This window comes from Podarcis tiliguerta (assembly GCF_965153285.1).
Source record: "Podarcis tiliguerta genome assembly, chromosome: 13".
Classification (NCBI taxonomy): Eukaryota; Metazoa; Chordata; class Lepidosauria; order Squamata; family Lacertidae; genus Podarcis; species Podarcis tiliguerta.
This window is the reverse complement of record NC_139546.1, coordinates 47479644-47502062: the sequence shown is the minus strand read 5'-3', so window position 1 is coordinate 47502062 and position 22419 is coordinate 47479644. Positions and strand designations below refer to the sequence as shown.

Below are 22419 nucleotides of genomic sequence, written 5' to 3'. Positions count from 1 at the left end.
TTGCCTTGAGAGAGTCTTTAAACCTCTTTTGTTGATCACCAACATTACGCTCTCCATTTTTAAGTTCGGAATAGAGTAGTTGCTTTGGAAGATGATAATCAGACATCCGGATTATTCTGGACTGCAACTCGGCTGGCTGGGGCTGATGGGATTTGTAGTCCAAAGCATCTAGAGCAGGCATGGCCAAACTTGGCCCTCCAGATGTTTTGGGACTACAATTCCCATCATCCCTGACTACTGGTCCTGTTAGCTAGGGATCATGGGAGTTGTAGTCCCAAAACATCTGGTGGGCCAAGTTTGGCCGTGCCTGATCTAGAGGTTGGCCAAGCCTGCCTTGTGTGTCCAATCCCCTTTTCTCATCCTCCTTCCTGTCTCCAGCAAAACTATAACTCATTTTCTCTGCCTGCTTTCCTTCCCCGTCAATCAAATCCATCTGCCCATCCTCTGCCTTGCCTGCCTGGACACCTCTCCTTCCGCCCTCTTTCATAAAACTCGCTCCATCTCAACTACCTGCCTGCCTTCCCCAGTTGTCCTTCCTCGCCTCTCCCCTTCCTCCACCCCATCTCAACTCACCTGCTCTTCCTTTCTCACCCAGGAGAACCTCAACAAGCTGATGACCAACCTGCGCTCCACCCACCCTCACTTTGTGCGCTGCATCATCCCCAACGAGACCAAGTCTCCAGGTGAGATCTCAGGTCCCTTTGGGGCCCTAGCACTCTCTCTCTCTCTTGGACTCCCATCAGTCCAAGGCAGCACGGCCAATGGTCAGGGGTGGTGAGAGCTGTAGTCCTTACGGAAGGCCTGTAGCTCAGTGGTAGAGCCACCTGCCTTGCACGCTGAAGGTCGCAGGTTCAATCCCTGGTGTCTCCAATTTTTGAAGTATTTTAAGTGGTTTAGAAATGCTTTTAAGTCACTACATTTAAAGTGCTTACGTGGTAGGGCCCGATTTCCCCCTTTCTTTTCTTTCTTTAAAATTAAATCTTTATTGGTTTAAAATACAAAGATACAAACTTACAACGAAGGTAAGTATTTCAAATGAAAAAAGAAAATAAAATAAAGGGGGGGAAAGAAAATTTTGAAGCAAAGACAAAAAAATGATAAAAAGGGGGGGAAAGACCAAAGATTTATACGACATTATATCCATCAAATTAAAAAAAAAATTTTTTTTGCAAAAAACTTCCAATCTTTCTCATTATACTTTTTCTGTTGTCTTGGTATTATTGCACAGTTTTGTTTTATATCCTTTTTCATACATTCCACTATAATGTTTATATCATTTGTCTATTCTTCACAAGTATCATTCCAATTCTGCTAAGGTGGTATCATTTTTGCAATATAATCTTATATATTCCTTAAATGTTTTCCATTCTCCGTATGTTTCCTGGTTTAAAACTCCCCTGACTTTTCCCATCCGCTTTGCCAGTTGGAAATACTCTATCACTTTCAAGCACCCTTCCCCTTTCTCCTGCCCTCTCAGGTGTGATGGACAACCCCTTGGTCATGCACCAGCTGCGCTGTAACGGGGTGCTGGAGGGGATTCGGATCTGCCGGAAGGGGTTCCCCAACCGGATCCTCTACGGGGACTTCCGGCAAAGGTAGGCTTAACTCTCAAGTGGTGAAGACGGATGATGCTTCAGAGAAGCTGAGAGTGTCACTGGGGGAAGGTACATGAATATGGGGGTGCCCTGAGCGCAATGGGGCAACATTGGAGGGAAGTTGCCTGCACGGCAGTTCAATGTCAGGGTAATAATAATAATAATAATTTATTATTTATACCCCGCCCATCTGGCTGGGCTTCCCCAGCCACTCTGGGCGGCTTCCAACAAAATATCAAAATACAGTAACACATCAAACATTAAAAGTTTCCCTAAACAGGGCTGGCTTCTAAAAGTCTGGTAGTTGTTGTTCTCTTTGACATCTGGTGGGAGGGCGTTCCACAGGGCGGGTGCCACTACAGAGAAGGCCCTCTGCCTGGTTCCCTGTAACTTGGCTTCTCGCAGCGAGGGAGGCCCTCGGCAGTAAAATGGGGGGTGGAAACGCTCCTTCAGGTATACTGGACTGAGGCCGTTTAGGGCTTTAAAGATCAGCACCAACACTTTGAATTGTGCTTGGAAACATATTGGGAGCCAATGTAGGTCTTTCAGGACCGGTGTAATATGGTCTCGGTGGCCACTCCCAGTCACCAGTCTAGCTGCCGCATTCTGGATTAGTTGTAGTTTCTGGGTCACCTTCAAAGGTAGCCCCACGTAGAGCGCATTGCAGTAGTCTAAGCAGGAGATAACCAGAGCATGCACCACTCTGGCGAGACAGTCCACGGGCAGGTAGGGTCTCATCCTGCGTACCAGAAGGAGCTGGTAGACAGCTGCCCTGGACACAGAATTGACCTGCGCCTCCATGGTCAGCTGTGAGTCCAGAATGACTCCCAGGCTGCGCACCTGGTCCTTTGGGGGCACAGTTGCCCCATTCAGGGAGTCCTCCACACCTGCCCGCCTCCTGTCCCCCGAAAACAGTACTTCTGTCTTGTCAGGATTCAGCTTTGCTCAGTTCAAAAAGAAAATGCATCCTGCCTTTTGTAGAATCCTAGAATTGTAGAGTTGGAAGGGACGTTGAAGACCATCTAGTCCCTGCGGTGCAGAAATCATAGCTGCACACACAGTCCTGCCTTGGTTGTCAAACGCCCTGGAACTTGGACGCTTTGGCTCCCGAACGCCACAAACCCAGAAGTGATTGTTCCGGTTTGCAAACATTCTTTTGGAACCCGAATGTCTGACGGGGCTTCCGCGGCTTCTGATTGGCTGCAGCAGCTTCCTGCAACCAACCAGAAGCCGCGATTTGGTTTTCAAACGTTTTGGAAGTTGAAGGGAATTCCAGAACGGATTCCGTTCGACTCCCAAGGCCCGACCGTAAAGACATTTATATACCGCTCGATCATCAACATTTTATGCAAATGTAAAAGGTACTCACGGTACAGTCCTTAAATGATTTTAGCGTTGGAAGAATTGACCGCTAATGCCTCACAGTCTCGCAGCTTCGTACCAGCAAAGGAAGTGTTCCGTTGTGTCGCAGCTCCAACCCCCTCGCTCTTGGAGCTCAAAACAGAGCTTGCTGGAGGGGGGAGCCCGCTTTTGACCCCCGCTGGATCCCACGTCCTCAAAATTTGAGTTTTTTCCTGGGGGTCCGCTACACTGGAGCGGTTTTCCCCGCCTTTGATGTACCGATATCTCCTCCGACGAAGAGACCTCCGACTGTGATGGCGCGCGCTCAGCTGGAAGCCCCTGATCATCAACATTTTCAAGTGGTTCTGTGGGGAACTTTGAAGTCCTCTTGAACATTCCTACCCACATCTCTGGTTTCTTGAGATTTAGGCATGGGCCACACCTTTCCAAACTTGCTTTCACAGTCATGAGGATTAGAAAGTTGATGAGAGAGAGAAAGATGAGATTCTCCGGGCCCCAAGTATTCTGCCACAATTTAGTTGTGAAATATACACGGTCCTGGCCTTTGATCTGGGCATCTGCCCACGTTGAGAGGAAAAAGCCTATGGAAGGGAAGCTGTCGGGGGTTATCTAGCGCTGCTTCCTTTCCTCTTCCCCAGATACCGCATCCTGAACCCAGCCGCCATCCCCGAAGGCCAGTTCATCGACAGCAGGAAGGGGGCGGAGAAGCTGTTGAGCTCCCTCGATATCGACCACAACCAGTACAAATTTGGGCACACTAAGGTGAGCGGCGGGATGAGCCACTACCTCACAGGGAAAAGGCGGTGACATCATCATTCCGGGCCGCGCTGTTGATTGGCTCTTCACAACAGAGGAGGCTAGGGCTAATCCTGGGTTGGGGTATGTGTTTTCTCCGCTGTCAAGGTTCCTGGTGAGGTTTGGCTTGGCTGTGACACACAAACACAGGCGCAGGACCCAAGCTTCAACATGTACAGAGCAGAGTGACCAAGATCATATAGGCCCAGTAGCAACCTGGTAACCTGTGTAGGGACCTGAGCACAGGTTGTTTTTCTGAAAAATAGAAACCCCCCACAATGCTCTCTTTTTTTGCCCAGGTGTTCTTCAAGGCTGGTCTCCTGGGTCTGCTGGAGGAGATGAGGGATGAGCGTCTCTCTCGCATCATCACCCGCATCCAGGCCCAGTCCCGCGGGGTCCTCGCCAGGATAGAAGTCAGGAAGATCATGGAAAGGAAGTAAGTCCCTTAGTGGATTTTCCCGGAATTTGTAGGTGTGGTTAGATGGGGAACGGCTTGGGCATTTTGGAGCCCTCCGGTTAGAATTAGGGATTGGGCCAGAAATCCAGTCCAGTTCTCATTTAAAAGTGAACCTGCCCAATTCACGGTTACTGAAACTGAAAGCTGCTCATCCTTCAAGATTCACACCTCCCCGAATTTTGCAAATGCCGTTCTCCAGGCAAGCAATGTGCCCCAGAATGCATATAGCAGGGCGAAGTGTGCAGAGAAATGCACGTATTAGTGGAAATAAATACATTAACATGTAGCTATGCATAAAAAGTGGGTGCAGTAGGCAAAACACTCGCTGGTGAATTTTCGCGAGGAATTTTCTTTTCTAAAAAAAGAACTGCAAACTAATGTGGAGGATTGAACGAGGGGAAATTGGGAGGCTGAGAGACACCAAAATGGACAGACTCACTCCTCCCTTAGTCAGAACTAGGTGGACCCAGGAAACTGCTCACATACAAACTAAGCCTAGCCGTATAATCTTGAGGGCAATAAAATTTATAGATTACATTCTCAGGATGTGGAATCCTGTGCTTCCTGCACTGAATGCAACTGCAAAATGGTGGAATCATCCCAACCTTGCTTGTTGCAAGTGAGCCTCCTGTTTCAGGCAGGGCTGCGTGGTCTCCCACTTGGCGAGGTGGCCTTTTCTCTGTTCTGTGCCCTGATGTGCCCTCCCTCACCATGCCACCCCAAACTCTCCCCTTCTCTGATTTGCAGGGAATCGCTGCTGGTGATCCAGTATAACATCCGGTCCTTCATGGTGGTCAAGAACTGGCCTTGGATGAGGCTCTACTTCAAGATCAAGCCTCTGCTGAAGAGCGCGGAGACCGAGAAGGAGATGTTGGCCATGAAAGAGGAGTTTGCCAAGCTGAAGGAGGCTCTGGAAAAGTCAGAGGCCCGGAGGAAGGAGCTGGAGGAGAAGATGGTCTCCCTGCTCCAAGAGAAGAACGACCTCCAGCTGCAAGTGCAGGCTGTAAGTTGGGGCGATGGGGCAACAAAGATATGATTTGACCTTCTCCCTTAACAGCGGGTGGCGCTGTGGGTTAAAACACAAAGCCTAGGACTTGCCGATCAGAAGGTTGGCGGTTCGAATCCCCGTGACGGGGTGAGCTCCCATTGCTCGGTCCCTGCTCCTGCCAACCTAGCAGTTCGAAAGCACGTCAAAGTGCAAGTAGATAAATAGGTACCCCTCTGGCGGGAAGGTAAATGGCATTTCCGTGCGCTGCTCTGGTTCACCAGAAGCGGCTTAGTCATGCTGGCTACATGACCCGGAAGCTGTCTGTAGACAAATGCCGGCTCCCTCAGCCTATAGAGCGAGATGAGCGCTGCAACCCCAGAGTCGGTCACGGCTGGACCTAATGGTCAGGGGTCCCTTCGCCTTTACCTTTACTTAACCGCGAAAGGCAAAGTGGCTGAAAAGCACCATGAACTCCAGGTTTCACAGTAAAGCCTTGGGCGTGTCTTCTTCCTTTGCCAGGAGCAAGACAACCTTGCAGACGCAGAAGAGCGCTGTGACCAGCTGATCAAGAACAAGATTCAGCTGGAGGCCAAGGTGAAGGAGCAGACGGAGAGGCTGGAGGATGAGGAGGAGATGAACGCCGAGCTGACGGCCAAGAAGCGGAAGCTGGAGGACGAGTGTTCGGAGCTCAAGAAGGACATTGACGACCTGGAGCTGACCCTGGCCAAAGTGGAGAAGGAGAAGCACGCCACGGAGAACAAGGTGAGCTGGGATGGAAGCGAAATCCAAGGAGCTTTTGCTACTATCAGCTGGGTCTGGATTAAGGTTGGCAGCCGGGAGAGTTGATTCTCCAAGAGATTCCTGTGCCAGGTGGACTTAGAGTTTTCTTTTGGGAGTCTCCAACCTTTGTTGTGTTCCATCCAGTGCCGCCTTGAATTTTGCCTACATCCATCTTCTTCTTCTTTGGCAATCACTTATAGCCGAGTAAGATTGTCTTCCATAAACACGGTTTTAACAGTGAGTCCGTAAGTGACTCTGGAGGCCAATTCTGGATCCACACGTCCTTCCACAGTGGGGACATTGGTTTCCAGGCAGGAGTTGATCACGGTGAGGGTTTGCCAAATGCACTTTCCTCTTAGCACATTTCTCTCTTTTGTCCTGAGTTTGAGCGTCTTCAAAGCCCATGACACCTTTGGTAAAGGCTGTTCTCTAATTGGAGCACTCACAGGCCAGTGGTTCCCAATTGTTGGTGTTTAAACTACATTTTTAAAGATTTGCCTTGAGACTTCCGGGCTGAGCGCCATCGATCATGGCTGCCTTCCTCTGAACAGCGGAGGGAGAGCTCCGAGAAAGACAGGGTTTTGCCACAACGGCGACGCGGTAAACCCATGAAACCGTAGGCGGAGGAAGCTTACGGCCTCTTTTGTTGATCACCAGCATTGCACTTTCCATTTTTAAGTTGGGAATAGAGTAGTTGCTTTGGAAAACGATAATCAGGCATCCGCACAACATGACCAGTCCAATGAGATTGATGTTGAAGCATCATTGCTTCGACACTGGTTATCTTTAGTTCACCTGTCTGCCCATTAGTTCACCTGTCTGCCCAAGTGATGTGTAAAAATTTTCTGAGACACTGTTGATGGAATCTTTCGAGGATTCCATCTAATAACTCAAAATTATAATATGCCCATAGGCTAAGAACCTCACAGAGGAGATGGCTGGCCTGGATGAGATCATCGTGAAGCTAACCAAGGAGAAGAAAGCTCTCCAGGAGGCCCACCAGCAAGCCTTGGATGACCTACAAGCTGAGGAAGACAAGGTCAACACCCTTACGAAAGCCAGGGTCAAGTTGGAACAGCAAGTGGACGATGTAAGTGCATCGACTGCAGCACTCGCAGGGGAGACAGCCTGTTATTTTTCGCACCTTCCTTGAAGTAGTCGGAGGCATTCAGTGTAGTAAAAAAGCCCCCCCCACAAGTATATTGTCGATCTTAGGAGTAGCGATTCCTTTCTCAGTTTCTGGATTCAGGGTCTCACTGTCTTTGCTCAACAGCTGGAAGGATCGCTGGAGCAAGAGAAGAAAATCCGTATGGACCTGGAACGAGCCAAGAGGAAGTTGGAAGGGGACTTGAAGCTGACCCAAGAAAGCATCATGGACCTGGAGAACGACAAGCAGCAGTTGGACGAGAAGCTGAAGAAGTAGGGGTGCTTTAGTTTATCGCCAACTCCCCGCCTCCCTTTTGTTGTGGATATTTGTTCTACTGCTGCCTGCCTCTCTGTGGTTGGATGTAGCAAGTTGGTTCTTGTCTTCCCCAGGAAAGACTTTGAGCTCAACGCACTCAATGCTAGAATTGAAGATGAGCAATCCTTGGCCATACAGTTGCAGAAGAAGCTCAAAGAGCTACAGGTAAAAGGTTTATGACAGGTGTGCGTTGAAGCCAACTTCACTGGTGTGGTCTCTCTCCCCCTCTGTCTGTATCTATCTATCTATCTATCTATCTATCTATCTATCTATCTATCATCTATCTATCTATCATCTATCTATCTATCTATCTATCTATCTATCTATCATCTATCTATCTATCTGTGTGTGTGTAAATAAGGACCAAAATGAGGCATATTTTGGGGTAGAGGATAGCTGCTTCCAACAGAGCAATAACTTTCGAGAAATTCTGTACCTCAAATATCTGCTGTAAGGAATGGGGATGTTATTAGCAACCATGTTAGCTTTACATTCTGATCAGTTTTCTGCCATTTTTTTTAAAACCCACAAACCTCTCACATTTAAATTTTATGCATTTCCCTCTAAAATATACACGTTTGCATGCACTTTCCTACGAAATGCATTTCCTTACAAAATGAGAATTGCATCGTTCATTCACTCCGAAGGATACAGTCGTAACTTGGATCCCGAACGCCCTGGAACTCGGACGTTTTGGCTCCTGAACACTGCAAACGCAGAAGTGATGGTTCTGGTTTATGAATGTTCTTTTGGAACCTGAACATCCAACGGGGCTTCCTGCAGCCAATCAGAAGCCACAGTTTGGTTTTTGAACGTTTTGGAAGTCGGAACGGATTCTGTTTGACTTCCAAGGTACGACCGTAACTGTGTTCTGATCCATGTATTAGTCTAGGAAGTGCAAATTGGGTCAGTCCACTTAAAGATTCAGATTGAATGGAATCCTCCAGTGCCCCTAGATGTTATTGACCTTTGAACCTCCATGGAAGCTTCACAAATCTGGATCTAGGCCTGGGCTTTTGAAATGGAGGCCGCCGGCATAGAATCATAGAGTTGGAAGAGACCACAAGGGCCATCGAGTCCAACCCCCTGCCAAGCAGGAAACACCATCAGAGCACTCCTGACATATGGTTGTCAAGCCTCTGCTTAAAGACCTCCAAAGAAGGAGACTCCACCACACTCCTTGGCAGCAAATTCCACTGTCGAACAGCTCTCACTGTCAGGAAGTTCTTCCTAATGTTGAGGTGGAATCTTCTTTCTTGTAGTTTGGATCCATTGCTCCGTGTCCGCTTCTCTGGAGCAGCAGAAAACAACCTTTCTCCCTCCTCTAGGTGACATCCTTTTATATATTTGAACATGGCTATCATATCACCCCTTAACCTCCTCTTCTCCAGGCTAAACATGCCCAGCTCCCTTAGCCTTAAAAGAATTCCTGGCGCGTGCTTTTCTGGATCTTGCTGACAGAATGTCTCCCTCCTTCCCTGGTCCAGGCGCGGATCGAGGAGCTGGAAGAGGAGCTGGAGGCGGAGCGCACAGCCCGGGCCAAGGTGGAGAAGCAGCGCTCCGACCTCTCGCGGGAGCTGGAGGAGATCAGTGAGCGGCTGGAGGAGGCCGGCGGGGCCACGTCCGTGCAGATCGAGCTGAACAAGAAGCGGGAGGCGGAATTCCAGAAGATGCGCCGCGACCTGGAGGAGGCGACTCTGCAGCACGAGGCCACGGCGGCCACGCTCCGCAAGAAGCACGCCGACTCGGCGGCCGAGCTGGGGGAGCAGATCGACAACCTGCAGCGCGTGAAGCAGAAGCTGGAGAAGGAGAAGAGCGAGTTGAAGCTGGAGCTGGACGACGTCGCCTCCAACATGGAGCAGCTGCTGAAAGCCAAGGTTCTAAGCCAAAGAATGGGGGCGGGGTTTGTTTGGGGTGGGGCAAGGCAGGTGATGTCATGGTCTGAGGGCGGAGTCACGGTTTGCGGCGGGGTTGTAGCACGGCGGGAGAACAACCTGGAGACATCGAACCGGTTGATTTGGGCTGGGATACAGAGATAGGGAGGGGTTGAGATTCAGAGGGAGCGATGGAAGAATGGAGAAGGAAGCTGTTAGATTATGCTGAGTTGGATAAGATGACTGGGAAGATTAGATACTTAAGAGACCAAAAGTTCACAGAGGGCTGGGGAAGATTTGTTGAATATCTGGAGAGTATAAGTGAGGGCCAAATAACGCTAGAGGGATTTAAAACAGCACTGTGAAAATGCAAGAGGTATTGTTAAAAGGGAATAGAAGGAAAAAAGGTTTAAATAATGGCAATATAAACAAAAGAAATGCGTAAATTAATAATGACTACGAAAGATTTACGGAAAAGCTGAAGGAAGTCCAGAAAAGAAAGACTTGGGGAAAATCGGGATGTGAAAACAATGTATGTTTTGTTTTGTTTTTGTTGTAAATTAACAAAAATTATTCATTAAAAAAAAAAAAGAGATTCAGAGGGAGCACCCGTCATTCCAGAATTAAAATTAAAATTGTTCCCTCCTCTGACCGGGTGCTGCTGCTCTCCATTCACCGCTACATTTATTACCCGACAAATCTTCTTGCCGTTGGGTTTCAGGCCAACCTGGAGAAAATGTGCCGCACCTTTGAGGACCAAATGAACGAGCACCGGGCCAAGTCTGAGGAGAGTCAGCGAATGGTCCACGACCTCACCTCTCAGCGAGCCAAGCTCCAGACTGAGAATGGTAAGTAGAGAAGGCTGATGCACGTTCATAGGACGTCTTTTTCCTGGAGATTGAATTTAGGACATTTTGCATGCGAGGCTGGTGCTCTACCATTGAGCTAAAACCCCTCTCCCATAGCTTGATGGCTGGCCCTTCTTGACAGTTTTCTGGTTTTAGCCATTTCTCCTCCATCTTTGCTCAGATGCAACCAGGTTTCCACCTACCTAAGCTTCCATTCATCCGTCCATTCAAAGTTTTCTTTCTTTTCTTCCTTCCTGCCATGCCCTACTTTCATCACCCCTCCCTCTTTTCCCTTTCTTTCAAAATGATTGCTCGTACAATGGTACCTCGGTTCTCAAACATAGTCCATTCCGGAACACTGTTCGAGTTCCGAGGCGCAAAGGGCAGTATGCAAATTCATTTGAGAAAATTGAAAAACAGGCAGTGGAAGCTGTTTGACTTCCAAGGCGCGTCCAAAAATGGAAGCATTTACTTCCGGGTTTTCGGTGTTCGGGTTCCAAAACATTCGTCAACGGAGACATTCGAGAAACGAGGTACCACTGTACCATTTTCATTTACAGTGGTACCTCGGGTTACAGACGCTTCAGGTTACAAATGCTTCAGGTTACAGACTCCGCTAACCCATAAATAGTACCTCGGGTTAAGAACTTTGCTTCAGGATAAGAACAGAAATCATGCAGCAGCAGCGCACTGGCAGCGGGAGGCCACATTAGCTAAAGTGGTACCTCAGATTAAGAACAGTTTCAGGTTAAGAACGGACTTCCGGAACGAATTAAGTTCTTAACCAGAGGTACCACTGTCCTTTCCAAGCTAAAATCAACATTCTGATGCTCCTCCCCATTCCAAAAGAAACCCTGAATACATAAATGACCCAAGCTATCCTTTTTGCCTCAACTCCTGACCCTGCAGAGGGGGAGGGGGAACCAGCTAGCAACTAACTTATATATATATAAAAAAAAATCCTAGTCCACCTAATTTGGTGTTCATCTTCAATGGCACCCTCTGCAGAACATTTTCTGAAGAGAAGCGTGTAGAGACAGACGCTGTCAGCCTGTGGGGTCCCTGTTCAACATGGCTGCCGATTCCGATGACAACAAAACTCCCGGAGATAATGGATTCCTCTGCCCCAACTCTTCTCCCTAGGTGAATTATCCCGCCAGATGGATGAGAAGGACGCTTTGATCAACCAGCTGACTCGAGGGAAGCTGACGTACACCCAGCAACTGGAAGATCTGAAGAGGCAACTGGAAGAAGAAGCTAAGGTAAGGGGGACGCAAAGAGGTTTGGGAAGGAAGTCCACAGGACTCAACGCGAAGGGTAGATACTGGTCCTGTCAGGCCTGACGGTCACTGAGACCACGTGGCTGTTCCCTTCCCCTCAGGCCAAGAATGCTCTGGCCCATGCGCTGCAGTCGGCCCGCCATGACTGCGACCTTATGAGGGAGCAGTATGAGGAAGAAACGGAGGCCAAAGCGGAGCTTCAGCGCTCGCTGTCGAAGGCCAACTCCGAAGTGGCGCAGTGGAGGACCAAGTATGAGACCGACGCCATCCAGAGGACGGAGGAGCTGGAGGAGGCCAAGTAAGTGGGGCGGAGGGCAATGAGACCCACAACTCACCTCAGCTCACAACCACAGGCCTGTTGCACCACCCACCCTTTCCCACCCTTGTATGTTCAAGTTGAAAAAATGCAATAGACAATACAGTGGTACCTCTGGTTGTGAACGGGATCTGTTCCGGAGCCCTGTTCACAACATGAGCAGAATGCAACCCGCGTGGGTCGCGATTTGCCACTTCTGCGCATGCGTGTGACGTCATTTTGAGCGTCTGAGCATGCGCGAGCGGCGAAACCCGGAATTTTCCCTTTCCTGTACTTCCGGGTTGCCGCGGGACGCAACCTGAAAATATTTAACCTGAAGCAAACGTAACAAGAGGTATGACTGTAAAGGGGGGAAATGCAATTGAAACAACAAAAACACCTAGAACGGTAAAACCGTCCCAGCTGAAAACAGGACAGTCGTTTCAGCAAAAGAAATGGGTCTCGTAAAACAAAACAGGCGAAAGTAAAGAGGTGTGTACAGCGGAAGCCGTACAATGAAGATGCTGTGCTCTGTGAGGAGGCAATTCAATGGTTTTAGGGCTGTACCAGAGAAAGTTCTTGCCCTGCATTTTAGAGGGTAGACCAAGTACCAAGTGGTCTGCCGATCTCAACACCTGAGAGAGTCTTTCGGGATGGAGGCCATCTTCCTTGAGGCCTAGGTGGCCTAGGGTTTTAAACGGCACTACAAGCTCCTTGAATTGGGCCGGGACTCCAACACTTTAGACTCCAGCCCAAATTTAATTCCCCAAGAGGAGTTGTGGTTTTAAGCCAGGGGTCAGCAAACTTTTTCAGCAGGGGGCTGATCCACTGTCCCTTATATCTTGTGGGGGGCTAGACTATATTTTTTTGGGGAGGGAATGAACGAACTCTTATGCCCCACAAATAACCCAGAGATGCATGTTAAATAAAAAGACACATTCTACTCATGTAAAAACGTGCTGATTCCCAGACCATCTGCGGGCTGGATTTAGAAGGCAATTGGGCTGGATCCGGCCCCCGGGCCTTAGCTTGCCTACCCTTGTTTTAAGCAAAGCAGAAGGGGTGAGCCCTCCTTTCCTTAAGCCCCAGAGGTGCCCTTCCTTGTTATGGATTCGGGCTCCTTCCGCATTCATTGGCTCATGGTGCCTGTCACCTTGACCCGTTTGTGTGCCAGGAAGAAGCTGGCGCAGCGCCTCCAGGATGCCGAGGAGGCGGTGGAGGCCGTGAACGCCAAGTGCTCCTCCCTGGAGAAGACCAAGCACCGCCTGCAGAACGAGATCGAAGACCTCATGGTGGACGTGGAGCGCTCCAACGCGGCCGCAGCTGCCCTGGACAAGAAGCAGAGGAACTTCGACAAAGTACGGCGGGAAAAGCGGAGGGAATGATCCGGAAGGGATGGGTTGGGGACAGCTGTGGGTACCCCAGTTCTGCTTGGTGGGGATACTGGGCCGTACTGGATGCTTGTGAAGCTCACGTCTGCGCCACATGCTCTTAACTCACTTTAACCAGTACGCCACATGGCTTCAAGGGCATCCATTTGCTCGTTGTGGGAGCAGCGGGCCTAGGAGTGCCTCAAAAATAGCTATTCTCAAGCCTTACTCTCTCTGCTTCTCCACCACCCACCGCAGCTCTTGTCAGAGTGGAAGCAGAAATACGAGGAGTCCCAGACGGAGCTGGAGTCGTCGCAGAAGGAAGCCCGTTCTCTCAGCACCGAGCTCTTCAAGCTGAAGAACGCCTACGAGGAGTCTCTGGAGCACCTGGAGACCTTCAAGAGGGAGAACAAGAACTTGCAAGGTGAGCCTTTTTCTCCCTCAGGGGCCAATCGTCGCATGCCCCAAACAAAACCGGCTCCTGTCAGATGCCACCTGACTCCCTACCTTTTTGCTGTTCCCGGCAGAGGAGATTTCCGACCTCACGGAGCAGCTTGGATCCAGCAGCAAGACCATCCACGAGCTCGAGAAAGTGCGGAAGCAACTTGACGCGGAGAAGATGGAGTTGCAGGCGGCTCTGGAGGAGGCTGAGGTGAGGAGGGCCTTTGGCTGTGACCCTAAAGCGACACCGCGGCCATCTTGTTTTTCAGTTGGCCTTTCCATCTTCCTCTTTCCGTTCCCTCAGATGCGTTTCATCCTCACGATTTTTCGCCTACAGATGTACAAATGTCCTTTCTGTCAGGCCTTTCTCTCCTCGCCCCTGTTGTCACCTGAGGAATGCAGGAGGACATGGCATGACCTTGTCCCTTTCCCTCTACCCAGGCCTCTCTGGAGCACGAGGAAGGCAAGATCCTGCGGGCCCAGCTGGAGTTCAACCAGATCAAGGCCGACATCGAGCGCAAGCTGGCCGAGAAGGACGAGGAGATGGAGCAGGCCAAGCGCAACCACTTGAGGATGGTGGACTCGCTCCAGGCCTCCCTGGACGCCGAGACCCGCAGCCGCAACGAGGCCCTGAGGGTCAAGAAGAAGATGGAGGGCGACCTCAACGAGATGGAGATCCAGCTCAGCCACGCCAACCGCATCGCGGCCGAGGCACAGAAGCAAGTCAAAACCTTGCAGGGATACCTCAAGGTAACACCAGAAAGTTCAGTCTTCTTGTTGCCTACCTCCTCCCCCCCAAAGCAACAGGGCAGTGGGGTGAAGCCTCCTTCAGTTTGTACCTCATCTCTCCCCTCCCCACAACCCCTGCCTTCATCTTGGCTCCCTTCTTCTTTTTCTATAATTTTTATTAAATTTTCTGTTTTTACATTTACAGTGGTGCCTCGCAAGACGAAAAGAATCCGTTCCGCGGGTCTTTTCGTCTTGCGGTTTTTTTGTCTTGCAAAGCAAGCCCATTGACGGAGTAGCGCTATTAGCGCTATTGGCGATTTAAGGGCTAAAAACGGCTTTTTAAGGGGTGGGGGATTAGCGGTTTTGCTGCTAAAATGCTTTTAGCAGCTTAGCGATTCAAAATAAGGGGTTTTGGAGCAAAAAAAAATTCAAAATTTTTCGTCATTTTTCGTCTTGCGAAGCAAGCCCATAGGGAAATTCGTCCTGCGAAGCGCCTCTGCAAACGGAAAACCCTTTCGTCTTGCGGGTTTTCCGTCTTGCGAGGCATTCGTCTTGCGGGGCACCAGTGTAATAATTTTTATTAAATTTTCTGTTTTACATTGCCTTCCCTTCTTCTCTTTCCATGGCTCATTTTGCATAACATAAATCCTTGCATGTCTTATATAAACTAAACCATTCAGTATTCTATTATTACATCCATCAAAACTTATTTACACCGTTGAATTTATCTTAATGCTGACCACGTTTTCAAATATACCCAATTTCCCCCCCATATATTCAAGAAACGTTTTCTAATCTTTTATAAATGTATGTTCTTCTTGTTCTCTTATTCTATATGTTAAGTCTGCAAGCTGCACATATTTCCATCATTTTAAGTTGCCATTCTTCTTTAGTTGGAGCCTCGCTCATTTTCCATTTTGGGGCTAACAAAACACGGGCCGCCGTAGTGGCATACATAAATAACCTTTTTTGACACCTGGGAATTTCCATCTGAATTATCCCCAACAAAAAGGACTCTGTTTTTTTTTGGGGGGGGGGGGGTTTGAAAAGTGCTTTTAAACATTTTTTCCAATTCATTATGAATCATTTCCCAATGCTCTTTTACCCTTTTTCAGGTCCACCACACATGATGGACCGCAGCCTCAGTCTCATTGCATCTCCAGCACTTATCTCGGCTCCCTCCTTTTCCCTCCCAGGACACCCAGATACAGTTGGACGACGCCGTCCGAGCCAACGAGGACCTGAAAGAGAACATCGCCATTGTGGAGCGGAGGAACAACCTGCTGCAGGCGGAGTTGGAGGAGCTGCGTGCCGTGGTGGAGCAGACGGAGCGGGCCCGAAAGCTGGCGGAGCAGGAGCTGATAGAAACCAGCGAGAGAGTGCAGCTCCTCCACACACAGGTAAGAGCAGCCTCAGAAGCAAGGCTGTTACTGAACCTCCTGGATTGGGATCAGCCAGGAAACGGAAAATTTCTGCCCTCAGACGTCCCCTCCTATTATGTACATTTTCGCTATTCCTCTGTATAGTAGCATTCGCAGGCGTGACTTAATACTCATCCCGCATTTCTAAGAAATCGGTACAGTGGTGCCTCGCAAGACGAAAAGAATCCGTTCCGCGAGTCTCTTCGTCTAGCGGTTTTTTCGTCTTGCGAAGCAAGCCCATTAGCGGATTAGCACTATTAGCGGTTTAGCGGCTATTAGCGGCTATTAAAGGCTTAAGGGATTAGCGGATTAGCTGCTAAAAGGCTATTAGCAGCTCAGTGCCTTAGAAAAAGGGGGTGGGGAGCAGAAAAAAACCGCAGGAACTCGCAAGACATTTTCGTCTTGCGAAGCAAGCCCATAGGAAATTCGTTTTGTGAAGCACCTCCAAAACGGAAAACCCTTTCGTCTAGCGGGTTTTCCGTCTTGCGAGGCGTTCGTCTTGCGGGGCACCACTGTACTTTAGTGTGGCAGCACCTTATGCTTCGGAACTCCCTGCCGATTGACAGCAGGGTGCGGCCTTCCCTGTGCTCTTTCCGGCGCCTGCTTAGAATCATTTTTGTTTAGACAAGCCTACTCAGTTATGGAGCACATTAATTGGGGTTTGTTTGTTTTTAGCTTACAGCTGTTTTTAATTAATAGTAGGATTTTTTCTTAAAATAGCTGTTTTTAACTCTTTATGACTGATAATTTTATTGTTTTTGCAAACTGCTCTGAGGTGCTTTATTTTTATTTTTTAAAAAATCAAGCGGTGCATAACTTTAATGAAATAAATACCATATTTTTCCGTGTATAAGCCTAGGTTTCCCCCCTCAAAAATAATGTACAAAATTTGGAGGCGTCTTATACATGGATAGATCTCCCCCCATTTTCTTAATCCGGAGTCCCCCCAAATAGGGGGCGTCTTATACATGGGGACGGGAAAACACGGTAACTTCTCAGCAATCAAGCCATCAGGGCATTCAAACTGGGGCCCTCCCCGGTGTGGCCATGCAGCCCTGACCTCACCGACACCTCGGCAGTGATGCCACCGCTGTTGCCACAGTTCTTCCCTGCCCGGTGAGCTGCTTCGGGGCTTTCTAGAACATTCCGAACAGAGACCAGCATTCAACGTATAATCCTAATGTTTTTACCACTGCCTCAGGAGTGGTGTGGGGCAATGGATTTATGGTGTGACCAGCAGCAGAAGCTTGGGATGCCAAGCACAGACCGGAGTCAGGAGATGATTTCTTAGCTGGGGGAGATGGTAGCAGTGCCACAGGCTGCCATAGAAACATCCGGGTTGTGGCACAGGACCTCAGAAAGGAAGCAGCACCTAAGAAGGCCCTCTTTCCCCACGACGCTGGTTGGCCACTCCTGCCTCTGGTGTGGGGGAATGCACTTACTGTCCATAAAAGATTCCAGAAAGCATGGGACCAGCATGCTGTGGGATTTCTTAGGATGGTTCAGAAATTGGGATGTGGGGGCTACGAGGTCTAGAAAGAGTGGCTGCCTTTGCCTCAGGCTATGAAGCCGTTTTCTGAGGTCATATTTCGGCAGGTCCTCCTATTTCTCCGGAGGCCAGCAGCCCTAAAAAACCCACGGCGTATTTGTTTCACAGAACACCAGCCTCATCAACCAGAAAAAGAAGATGGAGTCCGACCTGTCGCAGCTGCAGACGGAGGTGGAGGAGGCAATTCAGGAGTGCAGGAACGCTGAGGAGAAGGCCAAGAAGGCCATCACAGACGTGAGTGGAATGAGAGATGCGTTCTTCTTCTCCTCCACGGAAGCAGTGGCTCCAACCTGGATGGGTTCCTTATGAACATGGAAACCTGTCTCAAACCATTGGTCCATTGAGCTCAGTGTTGCCTACACTCAGTGGCGTAGCGTGGGGGGTGCAGGGGGGTCAGCCGCACCGGGCGCAACATCTGGGGGGGGGCCGCTCGCACTCGCAGCTCTCTGCCCCTACCTGGCTCACTCACTCTCTCTCACTGCAGTGCTGGCTGTGCGAATCCGATCCGAGCTGCCGGGTCGCCGCCCACTGTGGAGGGGAGGGTGCCAGGCGTGCGGTGCGGTGCGGAGAGAGAGCGAGGGACTATCTGGGGGAGGGACAGTGCAGCGGGGGGGGGGCGCAAATTACTTGCCTTGCCCCGGGTGCTGACAACCCACGCTACGCCACTGCCTACACTGACTGGCAGGGTTTAGACAGATGAGAAGCATTTGCACTAAGATTATTTAGGAGGAGCTGCCTCAGCTGCACACTACAACACGGGTGGGTGACCTGCGGCCCTGACCTCATCATGTTCGGCCCCCAACACCTCCCGAAAGTTGATCCATCTTCCCTTTCCTTCCTGTTAACGTCCTCCTTGCTTTTCCTAGGTTCTTCCTAGTGTGCTTCCTCCCCTTTCTGTGTAGTTTCAAAACAGCTGGAAAGCGCAATGCTTTATTTGATTAAAATAACTTGATGGGATCTTTAAAAAAAACCTATTCCCCGTTTTATATGGCAAAGGTTTATTTTGGCCCATCATTCTGAGAACAAACGCATAGATTTCAGTCATCTGTGTGCGCGTCCGCTGAAGCACGCTAAAGTCAGAAAGGAATTTTGTTCATTTGCTGTAGTTCTGTTGTATAGTTACTTACCTGAGAGCAGCAACATTTAACTCAGTGGCGCTTCGTTCTGAGTTGAATTTTCGCAGGACCAGGAATTCTAATCTGAGGTAGCCATGGTGAAAATTGAAGCAGAGCTGGTTTTTTTCTTTTCTTTTTCTGGATTAATTTAAAAAAAAATCCTATTTTCGTTGCTGGCTTCACCCACCAGCACCTCTGCCCACTGCCAGCATGCGGACTCCTTAAGGAATGCAGCCCTGACAGAAAAAAATGTTGCCCCCCACCCAGAACACTGTATTCTTCCCCCACTAGTAGAACCATGTTTAGTGAGGATAATGAGAACATATCCCAGAATTCACTTTTTCCTTTGATTTATTGAGAGGAGGAAGGAGCCATCCTCTCTGTGGTGGAAAATGAGGAGAGGCCTGTTAGTCACATTGACAGAATACAGTGGTACGTCGGTTTTCGAACGCAATCTGTTCTGGAAGACCGTTCGAGTTCTGAAATGTTCGAAAACCGAAAACTCAATAGCCGACAGCTAGGCCTCAGGATCTTACATTCAGTGGAAGCCGCATGGCATGTTTGACTTCCGAGCATGGCTGTCCACTTTTCCCTTTTCTTGTGAGGAATCCTATTCAGAATAAGGGAATTTCCCTTTAAAAAGGGGAAACGTTGGCAGCTATGCTTCTGAGGCGTGTTTGAAAACCCAAGTATTTACTTCTGGGTTTACGGCGTTCGTAAACCGAAATGTTCATCAATGGAGACGTTCGAAAACTGAGGTACCGCTGTAAGTGGTCCAGGGATAAAAAGAGGAGTATGGGCTCCGGGTGGCGCTGTGGGTTAAACCACTGAGCCTAGGGCTTCCCGATCAGGTCGGCAGTTCAAATCCCCACGACGGGGTGAGCTCCTGTTATTCGGTCCCTGCTCCTGCCAACCTTGCAGTTTGAAAGCACATCAAAGTGCAAGTAGATAAATAGGTACCTCTCTGGTGGGAAGGGAAACAGCGTTTCCATGCGCTGTTCTGGTTCGCCAGAAGTGGCTTAGTCATGCTGGCCACATGACCCGGAAGCTGTACGCCGGCTCCCTCAGCTAGTAAAGCGAGATGAGCGCCGCAACCCCAGAGTCAGTCACAACTGGACCTAATGGTCAGGGGTCCCTTTACCTTTACAGTTATGGGCTCCTGTCCCCATCACCTCCTCCCCTCAGGATTTTTAAGGCCAGCGTTGGGTTTGCCAGACTGAGGTAATTCTCTGTGTTCTCTCTGCTTCCTCCAGGCGGCCATGATGGCGGAGGAGCTGAAGAAGGAGCAGGACACCAGCGCTCACCTGGAGAGGATGAAGAAGAACATGGAGCAGACCATCAAGGACCTGCAGCTGCGGCTGGACGAGGCTGAGCAGCTGGCCTTGAAGGGGGGCAAGAAGCAGCTGCAGAAGCTGGAGGCCCGAGTGCGGGAGCTGGAGAACGAGCTGGAGATGGAGCAGAAGCGCAATGCTGAGAATGTCAAGGGCATGCGGAAGTGCGAGAGGCGCATCAAGGAGCTCACCTACCAGGTGCGGGGGCTCAGAGACCTCCTTTCTATACAGAACAGCATCTAGCTGAGCCATGTTTCAATCTAACTGCATTCCGAGCAAGTAGCCTCCAGAACACATTGTCAGTGCCATCCCCCCCGATTGCTAGTGGCTTGGCTCAGGGATCTGGAAATATCTAGAATCAGGATGGCAATCTCGCCAAGCTTAAGATCACCTAATCGAACTGGTGGCATACAAAATCTAATGAAGAGCTGCGTTGCTCTGTGATTTTCGAATAACAGGGAGAATTGAAACTAGTTGAGAATTCAGAAGTACAGTGGTACCTCGGGTTAATTACTTAATTCGTTCTGGAGGTCCGTTCTTAACCTGAAACTGTTCTTAACCTCAAGCACCACTTTAGCTAATGGGGCCTCCTGCTGCCGCTGCACCGCCGGAGCACGATTTTTGTTCTCATCCTGAAGGAAAGTTCTTAACCCGAGGTAGTATTTATGGGTTAGCAGAGTCTGTAACCTGAAGCGTATGTAACCTGAGGTACCACTGTAATATCTTCTCCTGAAAATGAAAATGCAGGTGTGTTGCACTGAAAATGTACACCTGACATGCATTAATACATGTAACTTATTAGGTCAGCCAGACATGAATTAATAAATGTAACTTATTAGGTCAGCCAGATGTTGCAGGAGACAGGTGGATCTGTTTAGGAACGGCTTCTGGAACCAAGCATGGTTTTTTGAGTAAATTCTAGAGAGGAAAAATGTGCTCTGGAACAGTGAACTCAATAGTGCCTTCCCCCTCACCAGACATAACAACACACAGTGTGGAGATCAAAATACTGATATCTCCATTAGGAATTCAGAGTTCTGATGCGATGGCTGTCAGTGGAGCTTCAAAACATGTCCACCATCTTTTAAGTCTAGCACAGTCCAGAAGGAATTAAGACTCACAGCTGTGACAGGAGAAGGCAGGACTGCCCAGTGACAAAGGGGAAGATGGCAGCCTCGCATTCCACATTTGGGAGCAGCAAACTTGCTTAGGGGGCACGGAGTGAGCTAGCTTCGGGTTCTCCGGGGGTATGGCTGTTGACTTACTGCCACCGCTGCCAGCATCTTCTATTCAAATGTGATTTTGGTTTTAAACGCAGTGTAAGGTCGTCTCTATGGGAGTACAGTGGTACCTCGGGTTAAGTACTTAATTCGTTCCAGTGGTCTGTTCTTAACCTGAAGCACCACTTTAGCTAATGGGGCCTCCTGCTGCTGCCACACCGCCGGAGCACGATTTCTGTTCTCATCCTGAAGCAAAGTTCATAACCCGAGATACTATTTCTGGGTTAGCAGAGTCTGTAACCTGAAGCGTATGTAACCTGAAGTGTATGTAACCCGAGGTACCACTGTATATTGTATTTAATTATGGGGTATCAGAGTTTTTAGGGGGCTAACCAGGCTGGGATAGCAGGCTTGTTAGTTTTTGAATATCTGATGTAGATTTTGTTGTTCTGTATGGGGCAATGACAATAAAGATTATCGTATCTGCCACCTGAGGCAAATGCTGATTGCTGCCTAATGGTAAGGCCAGCTCTAGGATGCAATGCGAGCAGGAACGAAAGTCATTTAGGAATGGATGCATGGGGGAAGAATCAGTTCTGGGTGAGCCCAGCAGGGAAAGGAAAATAAGAAGGCCTGTTTCGGTTTTTGAAAACCTAAGAAAACCTTGTTTCAGTTTTTGAATAGTTTGGTAGCCGTCTCCGGCTGCTGGGTAAAGTTTGTTCCTTCTAATCCAGCCTCCGTGGACCATTTGCAGTCCTGCAAATACTACAGGGGAGGTGGCAAACCTGTAAACCCAGCACAGTGTGCCAGTTTCCTCCTTCAGCTGTGTGGATGCTAAATAACCTGCCTGTCTCTCCTTTCTTTCATTTTGTGTTGTAGACGGAGGAGGACCGGAAAAACCTCGTCCGTCTCCAAGATCTGGTGGATAAACTCCAGTTGAAAGTCAAGGCTTACAAGAGGCAGGCTGAAGAAGCGGTAAGCACGCAACCATCAGGGCCGGCGTCCTTCAGCCCCGGGTTGCCGTCCTCAGACGGTGTTGGACTACAACTCCCATCAGCCCTAGCCAGTTTAGCTGACGGTCAGGGAAGATGGGAGATGTAGTCAAAGCAACATCTGGGGGACTCAAGGCTGAGGAACACTCTCCTAGGCTCCCTCTGCCTCCTTGACACCTGGGAAGAAGAAGAGGAAGAGTTTGGATTTGATATCCCGCCTTTCACTCCCCTTCAGGAGTCTCAAAGCAGCTAACATTCTCCTTTCCCTTCCTCCCCCACAACAAACACTCTGTGAGGTGAGTGGGGCTGAGAGACTTCAGAGAAGTGTGACTGGCCCAAGGTCACCCAGCAGCTGCATGTGGAGGAGCGGGGAATCGAACCCGGTTCACCAGATTAGGAGTCCACCGCTCTTAACCACTACACCACGCTGGGAGAACTCATCATGACCTGCCTCCTACATGGCCCACCTAGGAACACAGAAAACTGTCTTATACTGGTATTGAGATCAGTAATGC

General features: G+C 49.4%; 1 protein-coding gene across 2 annotated transcripts in view; it reads left to right on the top strand.

Annotated features, from left to right (window-relative positions):
- Window positions 1-22419, top strand: part of LOC310662844 (myosin-7) — a 44294-nt gene that overhangs the window by 20299 nt on the left and 1576 nt on the right. For both annotated transcript variants that reach the window (XM_083410012.1, XM_083410013.1), the window contains exons 18-38: window positions 596-683; window positions 1478-1595; window positions 3596-3719; window positions 4052-4188; window positions 4957-5212; window positions 5717-5959; window positions 6891-7067; window positions 7251-7396; window positions 7514-7604; window positions 8927-9316; window positions 10035-10161; window positions 11305-11423; window positions 11543-11739; window positions 12911-13094; window positions 13365-13530; window positions 13634-13758; window positions 13989-14297; window positions 15473-15676; window positions 17355-17480; window positions 19615-19890; window positions 21792-21887. In XM_083410012.1, coding sequence (XP_083266138.1) covers window positions 596-683; window positions 1478-1595; window positions 3596-3719; window positions 4052-4188; window positions 4957-5212; window positions 5717-5959; window positions 6891-7067; window positions 7251-7396; window positions 7514-7604; window positions 8927-9316; window positions 10035-10161; window positions 11305-11423; window positions 11543-11739; window positions 12911-13094; window positions 13365-13530; window positions 13634-13758; window positions 13989-14297; window positions 15473-15676; window positions 17355-17480; window positions 19615-19890; window positions 21792-21887 — 3699 coding nt within the window. The remainder of the gene's footprint in view (window positions 1-595; window positions 684-1477; window positions 1596-3595; window positions 3720-4051; window positions 4189-4956; window positions 5213-5716; window positions 5960-6890; window positions 7068-7250; window positions 7397-7513; window positions 7605-8926; window positions 9317-10034; window positions 10162-11304; window positions 11424-11542; window positions 11740-12910; window positions 13095-13364; window positions 13531-13633; window positions 13759-13988; window positions 14298-15472; window positions 15677-17354; window positions 17481-19614; window positions 19891-21791; window positions 21888-22419) is intronic.